Source organism: Pituophis catenifer, unplaced genomic scaffold (assembly GCF_029215685.1).
Source record: "Pituophis catenifer annectens isolate HBS135680 unplaced genomic scaffold, rPitCat1.0.hap2 SCAF_1, whole genome shotgun sequence".
NCBI classification, from domain to species: Eukaryota; Metazoa; Chordata; class Lepidosauria; order Squamata; family Colubridae; genus Pituophis; species Pituophis catenifer.
Window position 1 is genome coordinate 94665618 of NW_027256881.1, and position 15869 is coordinate 94681486.

At 39.8% G+C, this 15869-nt stretch overlaps 1 protein-coding gene across 1 annotated transcript in view; it reads right to left on the bottom strand.

Moving 5' to 3' along the window:
- CLVS2 (clavesin 2) overlaps positions 1-15869 on the bottom strand; it is a 50529-nt gene that overhangs the window by 26822 nt on the left and 7838 nt on the right. Inside the window, exon 2 of the mRNA XM_070952850.1 lies at positions 10348-10522. Coding sequence (XP_070808951.1) covers positions 10348-10522 — 175 coding nt within the window. The remainder of the gene's footprint in view (positions 1-10347; positions 10523-15869) is intronic.

Here is a 15869-nt window from a genome sequence, read left to right on the forward strand (position 1 = left end):
GTGATCATATGACCCCAGAACACTGCAACTGTCATAAATACGAGTCAATTTCAAGCATCTGAATTTTGATCACATGATCACGGGGATGCCACAATGGTCGTAAGTGTGAAAAATGGTCATAAGTCACCTTTTTCAGTATAGTAACTTCAAATGGTCACTAAATGAACTGTTGTAAGTTGAGGACCACCTGTAATAAGATGAATCTCTGTGTTTTCTTTTTTTTCTTTTGCTGGGTTGAGGTAGAATAATTTTAATCTCCTTTTAAAGGGCCAAAGAGAATCCTACTATCCTGAGTGACACCTGTTCCTTGGTAGGAATGTTAAATTTACTGCTTCAATTGGCAGAAATGGAAGTAAATTACACATACTTTTATTTAATTTTCATTCCACAGGTGGCCATGTTTTTTCTCCACACTGCTACTGTCACCAAAGCTGCCCTATAGGCTGATTGATGATTCTGTTCCAAACTCTGACATGACAACATATGTCTAGCCCCAAGGAAACAGCTCATCAAAATGAGTCAAAATTTGGGGAGCTACACCGGCTGTTCTATCCCGACCCATCTTTGCTTCTTTATGCTGAAGCTCCAAAGTACGGCAGCACTTGAGCATGTTCAAATCTCTAGACTGCTTTGACCATCAATGGAGAAAAGGTATACATGGCCATTTTAAAAGAACAGAACTTTCTGGGAATCAAAAAAACACTGTCTTTATCTGATAGGAGGATGAAGTCCCCATCTCCCACTCCGAATTACGTGAGTAGGCGGTAAGGAAAGATTCATCTTACCTTCACTAAATAGAAGCTGTTATAAACAAAGAAATCAGCAGGGAATGGAAATGATTTGCACATATTGCTTATGAAAAGCATAGAGGTTTTTGGAGGTAATACAGTAGAGAGGTGGATTGCGTGCTGAATTTAGCTTTCTTCTTTTATTCTTTCTTGGTCCAATTCCCTTCTTCTCACCCCATCTTTAACCTTGTTTGATTCCCTCCTTTCTCTTTCTTTCTCCCTCCCTCCTCCCCCAATGCAGATACTCCGTCTCCTCTCCTTCTCATTTCAGTCCCCATTTTCTTTTCTTTTTCATCATTTTTTTGCAGGGGAAAAAATGGAATGGTGTGCATGTGTGTTTGAGAGAAAACGGTTTCTCTATCTGTGCTGAAAGAGAAGGGCTGGAGCAGGCAGATAAAGAATCAATGCTATAAATGGAATACATTATTTTATTAGCAATTAATTCTAATGAGTAATGAATTAACTAATATAAATTTATTCTGTTTTTTTCTTGGTTTGCTCTTTTCTGCAGTGTGGCTTCTCGGCATATACTTAGGATATAGGAATATAAATATGAGAATAGATATAAGAGTATACCTATGTAAAAGCCTATCTCATGCACATCTCTAGGATTGGCTTCAGATGGGGATGACAAGGTAAAATATATTTTGCCTATATTCTATTTTTTTTATTATTTACTCTTCCTTTGAGGAGAAGAAATTACCTTAAATTGATATCCATGCTTCATTGCACATTAAGTTCTAATTGTCTGGCAACTCAGACTGTATAAGCAATAAAAGATGATTTAAAATAACAGACTGAAATAGTGGGAGTCAAATTGCCTCTACCTACACAACAAAACTCTAGACAAACTAAGCCTGTGATGAGGAGGTTTCAAGAGGAGAATAAATAAATTTGAAAAATAGATGAAAATTATTTAGAAGGGCTGGCATCTTCTTCTTCTTCTTCTATATATATAAAAAGGATCTACTGTATGTATGTGTGTGTGTGTGTGCGTGCGTGCGTGCGTGCGTACGTACACACACACACACACACACATATATATATATATATATATATATATATATATATATATATATATATATATATATATATATATATATAATCTAGCATAACTCTGGAACGGCTTGAGCAATTTCAACCAAACTTTGTACACAGATAACTTACTCTCTGGAAACAAATACTGTGGGGGTAAGACACCACTCGGGGTGTGTGTCTGTGTTTGTGTGTTCCAGCATAACTCTGGATTGGCTTGAGCAATTTCAACCAAACTTGCTACACAGATGACTTACTCTCTGGAAAAAAAATACTCTGGGGGTAAGAAACCCGTGACACCCCTAACACCCCTTGTGTGTGTGTGTCTGTCTGTGACTGTGTGTGTGTGTTCCAGCATAACTCTGGTGTGTCTCAAGCAATTTTAACAAAACTTGCTACACAGATGACTTACTCTCTTGAAAAAAATACTGTGGGGGTAAGACACCCCTAACACCCCTTGGGGGGGGGGTGTTTGTGTGTGTCTGTATTTGTGTGTGTGTTCCACCCTAACTCTGGAACACCTCAAGCAATTTTAACCAAACTTGGTACACACTGTGGAGATAAGGCACCCCTAACACTGTGTGTGTGTGTGTGTGTGTTCCAGCATAACTCTGGAATGCCTGGGCTACTGAAATGAAAAGGAATGAATTATATCTATAGTGTGCCTTAAAATGGCTTCTAATGTACATCACAATGGAGTTGACATGGTAACGGCTTCACAGTACTCCACAAGTACGCTATTCCACCAGTACGCTGATGAGACTCAGCTGTACATCTCCACCCCGGACCACCCCAATGATGCCCTTGACGTGATGTCCCGGTGCCTGGAGGCCATGCGGATCTGGATGGGGTGAAACAGACTCAGACTTAACCCCTCCAAGACCAAGTGGCTGTGGTTTCCGGCGTCCTGGTATAGCCAGCTGGTTCCATCGCTGACTATCGGGGGTGAGATCTTGGCCCCCTCAGAGAGGGTTTGCAACTTGGGTGTCCTCCTGGATGTGTGGCTGTCCTTAGAAGATCATGTGATGGCTGTGGCCAGGGGGGCTTTTTATCAGGTTTGCCTGATTTACCAGTTGTGTCCCTTTCTGGACCGGGACGCCTTGCGCATGATCACTCATGCCCTCATCACTTCCCATCTGGACTATTGTAATACTCTGTACATGGGGCTCCCCTTGAAGAGCACTCGGAGGTTCCAGCTGGTCTAGAATGCGGTCGCACGGGTGATTATGGGAGCGACACAGCGCACCCTTGTAACACCTCTCCTGCGTGAGCTGCACTGGCTCCCGGTGGTCTTCCGGGTGCAATTCAAGGTGCTGGTTACCATCTTTAAAGTGCTCCATGGCTTAGGACCTGGGTACTTACGAGATCGCCTTCTGCCACCGATAGCCTCCCACCGGCCAATACGCTCCCACAGAGAGGGACTCCTCAGGGTGCCGTCGGTCAAACAATGCCAACTGGTGACCCCCAGGGGGAGAGCCTTCTCTGTGGGGGCACCTGCCCTCTGGAATGAATTGCCCCCGGAGATACGTATGATCCCTGACCTACGCACTTTTCGCCGGGCCCTCAAGATGCTATTATTTCATCAACCTGGACTGGCCTAAATACTAAATTTTAACGGGTTGTTTCTGTTTTTAACACGTGGCGGCCAGATTATTTAATATGTTTTTTAAACTGTTTTTTAACTTTTATATATTTGTTGGTTTTATTTTTTGGCTATGCACCGCTCTGAGTCCTTTGGGAGAAGGGCGGTATAAAAAATTAACAAACAAACAAACAAACAAGGGAGCTCCCTCTGGTAAGGGGGATTGGTTCTTAAACAAACAAACAAACACACAAACAAAAACAAAAAATAAACCCCGTAGGCCCTCAACTTCAAGCAAAAAGGGCAAGTTGTCTGGGGAGGTGCCTGCAAATGCAGATAATCACTTCAAAGGCTGTTCCCTGTAGAATTTTTCCCAGGCTGTTGGCCAGGGCAATTAGATCTCTAATTCTCACCACAGTGAGTGATGGATTTTCCTGTCTAACACAGGATTGCGATAAATAAATACCCGGGCAACGCCGGGTTATCAGCTATTTATAATAATTATCTTCTTATAATAAGAGTTAAGGCAAGGATTGGAGTGAGAAAGGATTGATGGCATACAAAAAGAAATCTTTCTCTCTCTAACATAGTATTTTCTGATGATGTTTCACTGATGATGTTGCACTGATGATCTTGCACGGATGATGTTACATAGTTTGGTAAAGAAACGTCTGCAAGAAAACCACCATGCCCAGACAGTACTAAGGACCTACATACACTTTTCTGCACATTTCTGCTTGATGAATCAATTTAGCAAACAGCAGTAAAGCTCTCTCAAGAGTCAAGCCTCTAACCTGGGAAGCCTAGAGAAAATGTTCTCTGTCAGTTCCTCTCTCTTCATCTGCTTCTCTCCCAATCTGGTCTTGTTCATATGGCAAATCAAACCTAAAGCAGTGGAGCTAAGCTATGACTTTCTCAGCTCTTAATACACACTGGAGCATTCCCAAAACTTCTGGGAGGTTTGGATTCAGTTTTAGTTGTCTATGGTGGGGAAATCCTGTTTTACACCGGAGAACCTTGTAATCCCTTGAAGTAGCCGAATTTGACCTGAGATTTCTGGTATGTTGCTTTTCTTCTTCTTGAAGAGAGAAACAAAGAAGCTGATCCCCAGCTGTTCTGCTTCCCCCCCCCCCCCACCCTTCTGTCTGATGTGTTTGCTCTTGATGGCAGTTTGAAGAAGAATCGCACCGTGTTCCATTGTGTCTTTGTCTTTTCATTAGTAAAACAGTGTCAGCGAGAGACTTTTGACATCACTATTTACCGCTACAAAGTCTTTCAGGCTACCCACAGAGCAAAATCATAATACCGGCCACTTTAACTTGTACTCAAAATAAATGTAATAAGGGGAACTTTTCGAAGTTCCATCAATCACCTGAGTATTTGTTCTCTTAACATGTTCTCAGCAGTCTGGTGTCATGAAAAGTGTTAAACATCTGCTCTGGAGAACTTATTTTCCTAGTTCATCTACAGACTCAGCTTAGAAAGAAGTTCAATAACAAAAGCAATGTTTATTTGAGCTATTGACTAATAAAAATTAGTAACCAGAAACCACTATTTTATGTTGTGATTAAAAATGAGCGCTGAAAAGGGGTTTTGGGGTCGCATGCTGAATAGCTTAGTAGGGTGGCTGGTGTAGCCCCTTATCTGTCTCTCGCCTATGCCCATCCACCACTCCACACCTTGCGTCTGTCTTTCATACTCATTCTATTCATCCCTCACTTTCCCCCCCTATCTCTGCCTTCTTGATATAGGGAGGACATCCAAGAACTTGGGAGGTTCTAGTTGTATGATCATCCATATTTTCAGTCTGGAACAGTAATACCTATGAAGCAGCTTTTTGATCCCTGGAAAAAGTAACTAAGAGAAGGGAGGGCGTAAGACTTCTGCCTGTCTCTGGGAAAACTCCTCTCTTCAAGTTTCATACACTAAGCTCTGAAACAGGAATGAATAAAATAAGGAATCAGATGTACATGATGACCAGGCAGAGCCTGAGGAAAGGGTTAAGTGCATCATCCATCTCAAACCCCTTTGCACCCACAAGAGAAGTCCAGCCCACCTTGAATTCCATTGACTATTAGCTACAAGCAATTTGCTTTAACCATTAGTAGTTCAGATTCTTATAGATGGTATATGGTAGATGCAGAGAGCAGACTGCTCCAGTTTGGCAAGATTCTGTCCTAAGCAGTGGTGGGTTGCCCCCAGTTCGGACCGGTTCACAAGAAACGGTAGTAAAACTGGCGGGAGGCCCTGCCCACCACCCCAGATGTCGTCATCAGCGATCTGCGCAGCGCATTTGCAGAAGCAAGGTGCACGGGCAAGCGAAGCGAGCATTTGTGTACGATTCCATTGCAAACTGGTAGTAAAGGTAAGTAGAACCCATCCCTGGTCTGAAGGTATGCAACAACAAAGAGCTTGAAAGAATCAACACATGTCTTTCTTGGTTTTTGAGTCTGATGGTTACTTACAGGATCTATATGTAGCCACCTATAATAAATACTGATTTTAGACAGTTCACAATATTTCATAAAAACATTGCAATTTTCCTCTGAAGCTTCGAGATATTTTGGTACCAATCTTGAACAGTCTGAATTATTCTGCAGGCTCTGCAATTTCTCTGGAGACAGCTATCTCTCCCTCCTTCTGATAATCCTGAGGCAGTTACAATTTCTGTTTCCTTTTTCTTTTCCTATAAAAGCAATTAATTTCCGGGAATGGTAGTATTTTGTATGCAACCAGCCATTTTGAGCTCTGCAAAGTCTTGTGAGGCAAATCAAATTCAAATTAACTGACGGAATAGTATATGAGTTTATCAAGATAACATTATGTTTTATGCAGCAATATTTATCTAGCATGCCCTGGTATAGAGATAGACAAGCTTCTGGTGTACATGTTGAACACTGTGTCAAAGAAACAACATAAAATGTTTCCTCTGTTTTCTGCCTGTCATCAGTGTTTTGCTCAGATCCGGCAAGTGGCTTTTAAGATATGAGGTCATAGCTTCACAATACGCTAGTGAATGAGAAGACATCATAAATGAAATCAGTTGGATTCACCCGATCAGTAGGTATCCATACAAAAAACAATTTTGAAAGGATTCATTGATATTTGATAGTGGAAATTATTTCTTTTTTAAAATTATAGGAAATGAAAGGGCACATCTTTGGAGGTATTTTTGAGGCAGGAGTTTAAACATAACTAATGGATAATGAAATAGAAGACTTCGGTATCTTAATTGTTGTTAATGCTGTGTCACTGATGGTGCATCAATGTCTTAGAGATAGTTTATTTGAGGGAAATGTTTGATATTATTATTTGAAGTATTTATTTCTAGAATTCTTGTGCATTTATAAATATTTTAGTTTTTGTTTTATTTATGTATTCTGTTTTTCCTCTAAGGAGTTAAAGGCAGTGTGTGAGAGATCACTCTTCATGTTTACCCTTACAATAACAACCTTGTTAGGCTGAGAGTGTGACAGCTGATGAACTACTTGACCTTACCTCTATCTGGCCCCAGTCATATCACTACCTCATAATAGCTAATAGCTAAAGGGTCCATGAAATAGAAAATGTATTTTGCTGACAATTCAAAACAAAATTTTGCAGTTCTAAAGTATCAATCACCCATTCCAGACTGGCCTTCACCTCGATGAAACAATACGAGATTCAGTCAGAACAAAACAAAATCCAGAACAGTTTTGGATGTTCCAGTGATAGAAAACCATGAGATTAGAAACAAGCTACAACAGTCTGTCTGTCTACTAGATGGTGACAATGGTTGCATTAAATTCTGAATCTTTCCACCCATCCATCTAGTGACCAAACAGACTTTTGTAGCCCAGATCTGTTAGCTTTAACCCTAATCATTGAATTAAAGCAATAATTTGCCCCGAGCAGTGGTGGGTTGCCTCGCAAAAACCAGTAGTAAAACCGGCAGGAGGCTCCGCCCACCAACCCAGACATCATCATAGGTGATCTGCGCATGCGAACCAGTATTAAAGGTAAGTAGAATCTACCCTGGCCCCGAGGATATAAGTATTCAAGTAGAATGGCTCTGTTTTTGATTCCTCACACAAAATGGAAACCCTTTCCACTGAGTATCTCCCCTGGAGTAAGAGGTCAACCTGACAGGAAATGTTGAAACAACTCTTAGTCAGCCCATTGAAAGGTTAGTTTTCTTTTTTTAAAAAAAGTTTTGTAATAAGTCTCTTCTTCTAATTCTATGTCGTCTATACTTGCACCTAACTTTGCAGACAGTCAGGAAATGGACTATCTCCCTCCACCCTAATATTTAAATATTCCAGGAATGTAGAGTGGGGGCAAGAGCCCTGGTGGCACAGCAGACTAAAGCACTGTTATTAACATCAGCTGCCTGCAGTTACTGCAAGTTCAAATCTCACCAGGCTCAAGGTTGACTCAGCCTTCCATCCTTTTTAAGGTAGGTAAAATGAGGACCCGGATTGTGGGGGCAATAAGCTGACTTTGTATAAATATACAAAAGTATGAAGGCTATTGCTTAACGCATTGTTAGCCACCCTGAGTCTCCGGAGAAGGGCGGCATATAAATCAATTTTTTTTTAAAAAAAGAATGAACTGTTGTCCAGAAAAGATATCCCACCCTAGAAAGTAGAAAAAAGATCCCTCCCAATCAGAAGCTTTAATTTACCTCCATGGCACATAGAACAAAAGAATAATCATGAGTCATGCACACACCCTTGCCGGCAAAACAATTCTTTTTATACATAAAGAGAAATTGCACACATTTGTGCATATCTATGCTGCAAAAGGCAAAACTGATCTCCTTGCAAAAGAAGACACTATCAATCTACTAACTTTCTGCTGGGTACTGTCCACAAAACATATATGAGAAAAGGCTTTTTACATCAGAGCTCTGTAGAAGTCACAAGCAACATTTTGACAAATCCTCTTCAGGTGATCAGTATTAGAATACATAAATGCTCATCCAGATGGTTTTTAAATTTGCTTCATAGAAGTTTTACAATATTTAATTACTTCAAGTATGAAGGAAGCATTTCCTTCCTTAGAATCCGTTTGCAGTAAAAGAACAATATTTGGCTAGTGCATTAAGGATGCAGTTTCACCGTGGGGATTTTTCTTCTACCAGTGGTATTCTGTCCAAGAACTATAACTCCCATCATCCCACTGGTATGTGGGAATAATACAAACATAATGCAACACATTTAGAGAATGCCAAGTTGAGGAAATCTGGTTTTTCATACTATATCATGCCAAAGTAAAATGTGCAGTGTAGTCACTTGGCATCATTATATTTTAGTTTTTGAATAACATGTTAAACCTTCACCATATAGAACCATATTGTCCAGAGCTATTTTAAAGACTGAGACACATTTCATCAAAGGGCAACCACACTCTACTTATGAACAACTAACACCTTCCCTTTATCATTGCCAAGAGATTAGTCTTTCAACAAAAAGGAAACATGTTTATGGCCTCAGTTATCCATGGACTGAAGACTTGTCATCCCTTCAAGGTAGATATTACGTAGTACAACTTTTATTGTAAAGCCACAGTAACAATTCTTGAAATAATGCTTCCCTTCTCCTTTCCTTTATCTTCATGAGAACTAGGGAGGGTGTTTTCTGAGACATTTTCTCAGGTTACATTCCTATCCTGAACAGAGGTGCTTTTTACAAGGTTGTCTTGAGAGTGGCTTTTACTCAAGGTCATTCCCGCTCCTCTGTACATCAGTCAATGTTGCAAGTTGCCCTCAGACATACAGTATGCATGGAAAGTTGCAATGAAAAATAGTTAACAAATATCTGAAGGGTGCTTGATGGTCTTGGAGCTTGATTGTATTCTTGCAGATATCTTATTACCCAAACTAGGTAACATCATCAGTGCTAGTAAGGAATAGGATTTGCACTCAATTTATATTCTAGTGGCTTGCCCTGTCAATGTTGGCGGAAGTAGTCCTGTACTTTTCTTACTTGTTGGAGTAACCCTTACTAGCACTGATGATTTTACCTAGTTTGGGTAACGAAACATTTGCAAAAAAACAACCAAGCTCATATAGCACCAAGGATCCTTCATTTCAACCCTGAGCTACGAATATTCTCTTTTATTGATAACAACTATCTGTTAGTTGCTTAAGAAATTTACAGGTGGCCCTATATATTTTTTTAAAATAACTAAATATTTATAGTTATCTTTTATTATTTTCAATAGAAGTAGTTTTCAATAGAAATAGTTTTCAATAAAAGAAACTATTATAGAAAAATGTGTTCATATGTAAATATAAACTGTATGTATATATAATTACATATATACATGTGTCTGTGTGTACATACATAAAGCCCATAATTATACATGAACACATACAATTTATCTTGTAGTTATACTATTCTTTCTGGCTTTTTTTCTTTTGTATTTATTCTCATTTTTTCTTCTATTAAAAAAAAAAAAAGGAAAGGCCGATCATTGCTCTTTGTATTTCAGGATCTATACATGAATGTATTGCGTGAATAGGACTACTAGCAATGTATAAATATCTTCACTGTTCCATAATGTATAGCACTTGATGGTAGCTTTCACTGTACAAAGAACTTCAAGAATAATAACATAAGATATATAATCCAATAGTATAACTGCTTTCTTGGCCTGTTTTATTATATTCCAACTCTTAATAACAATTTAGAGCTCCTAAATTTGAGAAATCAAATAAGACATTTAAACCTTGAGCATTGTAAGTTTGAAGAACTACTTAGATATCAAACTGATTCTTCACAGTTCATTCTCAAATTCCACAATATACATAGACATCTAAAATCTCAATTGTTAGACTGCAAAAAAAAAAAAAAAAAAAGATTGTTAGATTACTAAAGACATGAAACAGGAAGAACTGAAGAGAGATGCCTGGAGCGAGAAGAATAAAAGAAATATGAATAATGCTTAAAAGCATTTTACCTGAAGGCCTTCTATGGCTAATCGAAGCATACTTGGTGTCAGCTTAGAAGCCTGTTTGAAAGTGAAATTGCTCCAGTCTATAATCAAAACAAATCCATTTACTTGAAGTTCTGGGTCCTCGATCATAGCCTCTAACGAAAGAAGGATGGCACGTAAAATATCCACCAGTGTGTATCTGTCAACAGATAAAAGCAAAGATGGCCTTAAGCTAACCAATAATGTTCAGATGATAGAAGATAAGCCATTATTTTGCTATTACTAGGCAACATTTCCAGATTTCAGATGATAAAGATTTCATGAAATATGATTACTGTAGCTATTGTAACTACATACATATAATGTTTCTTTAGGTTTAATAGAGTTAAGATTGGGAAAGTTAAACAGCAGCTATTCAGATGAGACCATACTATCATAATAGTAATTGTTCCAGATGGTCCAGCTCTAATATCATTAGAACAACTCAATACTTCTTCCTTTCAAACTGCATTACATTTTGTTCAATAATCAGAATCAATATTCATCCAGAATGTCTTTATGTTACCTTCAGCATCACTCAACATGATAACACAAAAACCTGTGGAGTCTCCAAAATGTGACAAACCACATTTTCAATGGTTGTATGAATCAGCCTTTGAATAATCAGTTTAGTCATTGCTGGGAGGAAGATGGAGCAAGAGAAAGTGGTCTTAAAAAATAAACAAGATTTCTCTATGCATTGAAAAAAGTAATGCAAATCCCCATCAGGATTTGTCATAAAACAATTGATCAAGTGTAACATCAGAAATGTTGGTACCAATTGCATTGGATAACAACAACAACAACAACAACAACAACAACAACAACAACAACAACAATAATAATAATAATAATAATAATAATAATAATAATAATAATAATTTTATTTCTATACCGCCCTTCTCCCGAAGGACTCAGGGCGGTGTACAGCCAATTTAAAAACACAAGACACAACAATGATTAAAAATTAAAATAATTAAATAGATTTGGCCGGTTTAAAACCCCAAAAATTTAAAATACCCCAATTTAAAATTATTATATTGATAGCCCAGCCTGGCGGAACAACAGGGTCTTCAGTGCGCAGCGAAACACCCAGAGGTCGGAGATCTTACGTATTTCCGGGGGCAGTTCATTCCACAGGGCTGGGGCTCCCACAGAGAAGGCCCTCCCCCTGGGTGTCACCAGCCGATGGCACCCTGAGGAGACCCTCTCTGTGGGAGCGGACTGGTCGGTGGGAGGCTATTGGTGGCAGAAGACGGTCTCGAAGGTACGCGGGTCCTATGCCATGGAGCGCTTTAAAGGTGGTGACCAACACCTTGAATTGCACACGGAAGACCACTGGGAGCCAGTGCAGCTCGCGCAGGAGGGGTGTCACGCGGGCACAACGAGTTGCACCCATAACCACCCGCGCGGCCGCATTCTGGACCAGTTGGAGCCTCCAAGTGCTCTTCAAGGGGAGCCCCATGTAGAGAGCATTACAATAGTCCAGCCAGGAGGTGACAAGGGCATGAGTGACCGTGCGCAAGGCATCCCAGTCCAGAAAGGGCTGCAACTGGCGGATCAGGCAAACCTGATAAAAGGCCCCCCTGGCCACGGCCATCATATGCTCTTCTAAAGACAGCCGTGCATCCAGGAGGACACCCAGATTGCGAGCCCTCTCTGTGGGGGGCAAAGATTCACCCCCAATAGTCAGCGATGGCATCTGCTGATTATATCGGGATGCCGGCAGCCACAGCCACTCAGTCTTGGACGGGTTGAGTCTGAGCCTGTTCTTCCCCATCCAGACCCGCACGACCTCCAGGCAGCGAGACATCACATCAAGGGCATCGTTGGGGTGGTCTGGGGTGGAAATGTACCGCTGAGTATCATCAGCGTACAGACGACACTTCACCCCAAAACCACAGATGATCTCATCCAGCGGCTTCACATAATTGTTGAACAGAAGAGGCGAGAGGACCGACCCTTGTGGCACTCCCCATGCGAGACGCCTCGAGGTCGACCTCTGTCCCCCTGCCAACACGAACTGCGAGCGGTCGGAGAGGAAGGAGGAGAACCACCGCAGAACGGTACCCCCTATTCCTAATCCTCTCAACCGCTGCAGCATGATACCATGGTCGATGGTATCAAAAGCCGCTGAGAGGTCTAATAGGACTAGGACAGAGGAGCAACCCCTGTCCCGAGCCCTCCAGAGATCATCCACCAATGCGACCAATGCCGTTTCTGTGCTGTGCCCCTGCCTGAAGCCCGACCGGTACGGGTCTAGATAGATAGCTTCATCCAGGTGCTCGGGCAGTTGTCGTGCCACCACACTCTCAACAACCTTCGCCACGAAACGAAGGTTGGAGACCGGACGGTAGTTAGCTAATTCAGCCGGGTCCAGGGAAGGCTTCTTGAGGAGGGGCCTCACCACCGCCTCTTTCAAGGCGGCAGGAAAGGCACCCTCACTCAGAGAAGCAGCTATAATCCCCTGGAGCCAGCCTCGTGTAACCTCCCGGGAGGCCAGTACCAACCAGGAGGGACACGGGTCCAATAAACATGTGGCAATGTTTTTCCCCCCAATAGTTTTACTTTCAGAAAAACTTTTGGTGATTATGGTAGATACCTTCAAATACCTGAACACAAATATAATTTCAGAATAACTGTATCATGTAGAACTCTAGAAATATGAAATTAACTTTGGATGACAATACTATATTTAATCACATAATATTTTGACATAAAAGGGCTAAAAGGGCTAAATTTGTTGCTAATTTTGTTTATACTCAGTGTTTGATGTAACTTAGTAAAAGAATTTTAAAATAGAAATCAGCATACAATCTGATCTACGAGACACTTTATAGTGTCATTGATCCAACAGTAAAAATACATTCTGCTTACAGAATACGAGAGATGGAAGGAGCCTTGGAAGTCTTTCTAGTCCAACCCCCTGCTCCTGCAATCAGGAGATCTTATACCATGAGTGTCAAACTCGATTGCTTCATGTGATGTATCATGATGTATCACACCGTTTTTTACCTTTGTGGAGCCGGGGTGGGCTTGGCTTGTGCGTGACACATCCGGCCCAAGGGCTGCCAGTTTGACAACCCTGCTATACCATTTCAGGCAAGTGGCTGTACAGTCTCTTCTTAAAAGCCTCCAGTGATGAAGCATGGACAACTTCTGAGAGCAAGCTGTTCCACTGTTAGGAAGTTTCTCCTTAATTTTAGGTTGCTTCTCTCCTTGATTAGTTTCCATCCACTGCTTCTTGCCCTGCCTTCAGATGCTTTGGAGTATAGCTTGACTCCCTCTTCTTTGTGGCAGACCTTCAAATATTGGAAAACTGCTATCATGTCACTGCTAGTTCTTCTTTTCATTAGACTAGCCATATGACATACTGTACATATATGAATATGGTATTCTCTAGACTAGCCATACATATATATACGTGTGTGTGTGTGTGTGTGTGTGTGTGTGTGTGTGTGTGTGTGTGTGATCTTTGATCACTGGGCAAAGATTTTAATGCAGCTACTTTCATCATAATTTATTCTAGGTTGCTATTTTCATAATAAAATCGACCATTGCAATACCTACGATTACAATTCTGTAATCATAGGTACTGTAATGGTCGATTTTATTATGAAAATGGCAGCCTAGAATAAATTATGATAAAAGTAGCTGCATTAAAATCTTTGCCCAGTGATGAACTATTTACAAAAAAGTTTATTTCATACTCATTGTAGATCTGTAATATACAACATTTATTGATATGGATAGATGTGAAACCAATCATCCTTATTATTATTTATGGTGACAGCACAGGGACAGAGGTGGTGGTGGGAGGCAGATATAAAATTGAAGTTCCTCCACAATCTTCTGACAGATTTCATTATATTTTTCTGACTGAACACGGAACCACAATATATACCTATTTTGAAGTAGACCTTAAGGACTTGAAATGCATGCCTGTTCTGGAGTTTTCATAACAAAGCTTTCCACATATTTAAGTTTTAACAAAATTTCAGAGCTTCCATTTTAAGAAACGCCTCATTTTGCTTTCAGTGTTTCTAAGTCTGAATTTGAAAACCCTGTGGTCTGGTTTTCAAAACGGCTAAAACTAATATACTAAATGGAATGCTTTTAAATAAAGTAAATTAAAGAGCTCTACATGTTGACTTTGTATGATTACATTTTGGGGCAATATTATGGAAGTGGTTTGTCACTACATTCTTCCAATGTATTTTTTAACTTCCCAGTTTAATTTATATCTCCAGAATTCCTTGTCCTCTCACATCCAAGTCTTAATTCAATCTGACCCACTAACTTTCGTGAATTCAGTTACAGTAAGCAAGATGTACAGAAGTAGCATAAATTTGAAACAAAACCCTCCCACTTATTTAGCATATTGCACACGAACAGGAATAAGGGAAATGTCCTTGAAAATTTTTCTCCAGACCTCAGTTCAGAGCTCTTATCCAGGTCTTTCAACCTAGCTTAATAAAAATTGAGCATTGTTCATAGTTTTACCCATCTACAAAAACGTCAATCAATGTATTTATTTTAATCAACTATCAGATTTATAATTTAGTAATATCATGTACCATGTCTAACAAAATAGAATATTGCCAAGAAAACTATTAGAAAACTAGCCAGTTTCGCATCCTTAAAAACAGCTTTTTTTACAGTAGGGGTTCTTTCTTTTACCTAAGAAATAGGTTTGGGATGTTTTCCTCTGCATTTCTCAATTAACATGTTGAAAATAAGCATTCAGTATTTTTCCATATCAGATCATATGAAAATGTTACCAAAGAAGTTCTCACTAGGTGAGCTCTACAGTGCGCTAGATAAAATACAATGTTCATAGTGTAGAACTATTATATTCTGTTTTTGCCTCCTTCAAATCTGGTCAGAGTAGTGGTAGCAGATATCCAGGGGTGAAAAGATAAAATGGGAACCGTGACTTTGCAGTACTATGTAGAAGATTAGTGTTAACAATCAACAAAATTAATCTCTAAATTAAATCCGTCTGACTTCAGTGAAACTTAGCTTTCATACAGCGTCTCCTGGGTCGCACTATAAATCTGATGGTGTATCACTAATGCCTAAAGAATAATCTAGGATTTCTGCTTTATTTAACAGTGCCTAATGCCCCTATGTATACATGCTGTTAGAAAATCTCTGTTTATGCCATTTCTAAAAGTCTTTATGCCTTAAGAAAACAGATACAATTACCAAACTGGAAATGTAGTATTAAGCAAAATGTTCCTCTTTCAGTTCCAAAATTCAAAGTGGATTTAAATGAAATTTCATACAAGGGGCAATTTTACAGACATTTCTTACGTTCAGTAACTCTTACTGAAATTCTCACAGCAGAATTTACTCTAGAAAAGGCATGTAGAGAACTGTGCAACTATGCTATGAATTATTTATATTGATGGAGTATGAGGTTATGTCAATACAAATGGAAAAATGAGAACATTTAACAGATAGCCTTTGTTAGATTTCATAGTTCTGTTCAATGGCAGATTAAA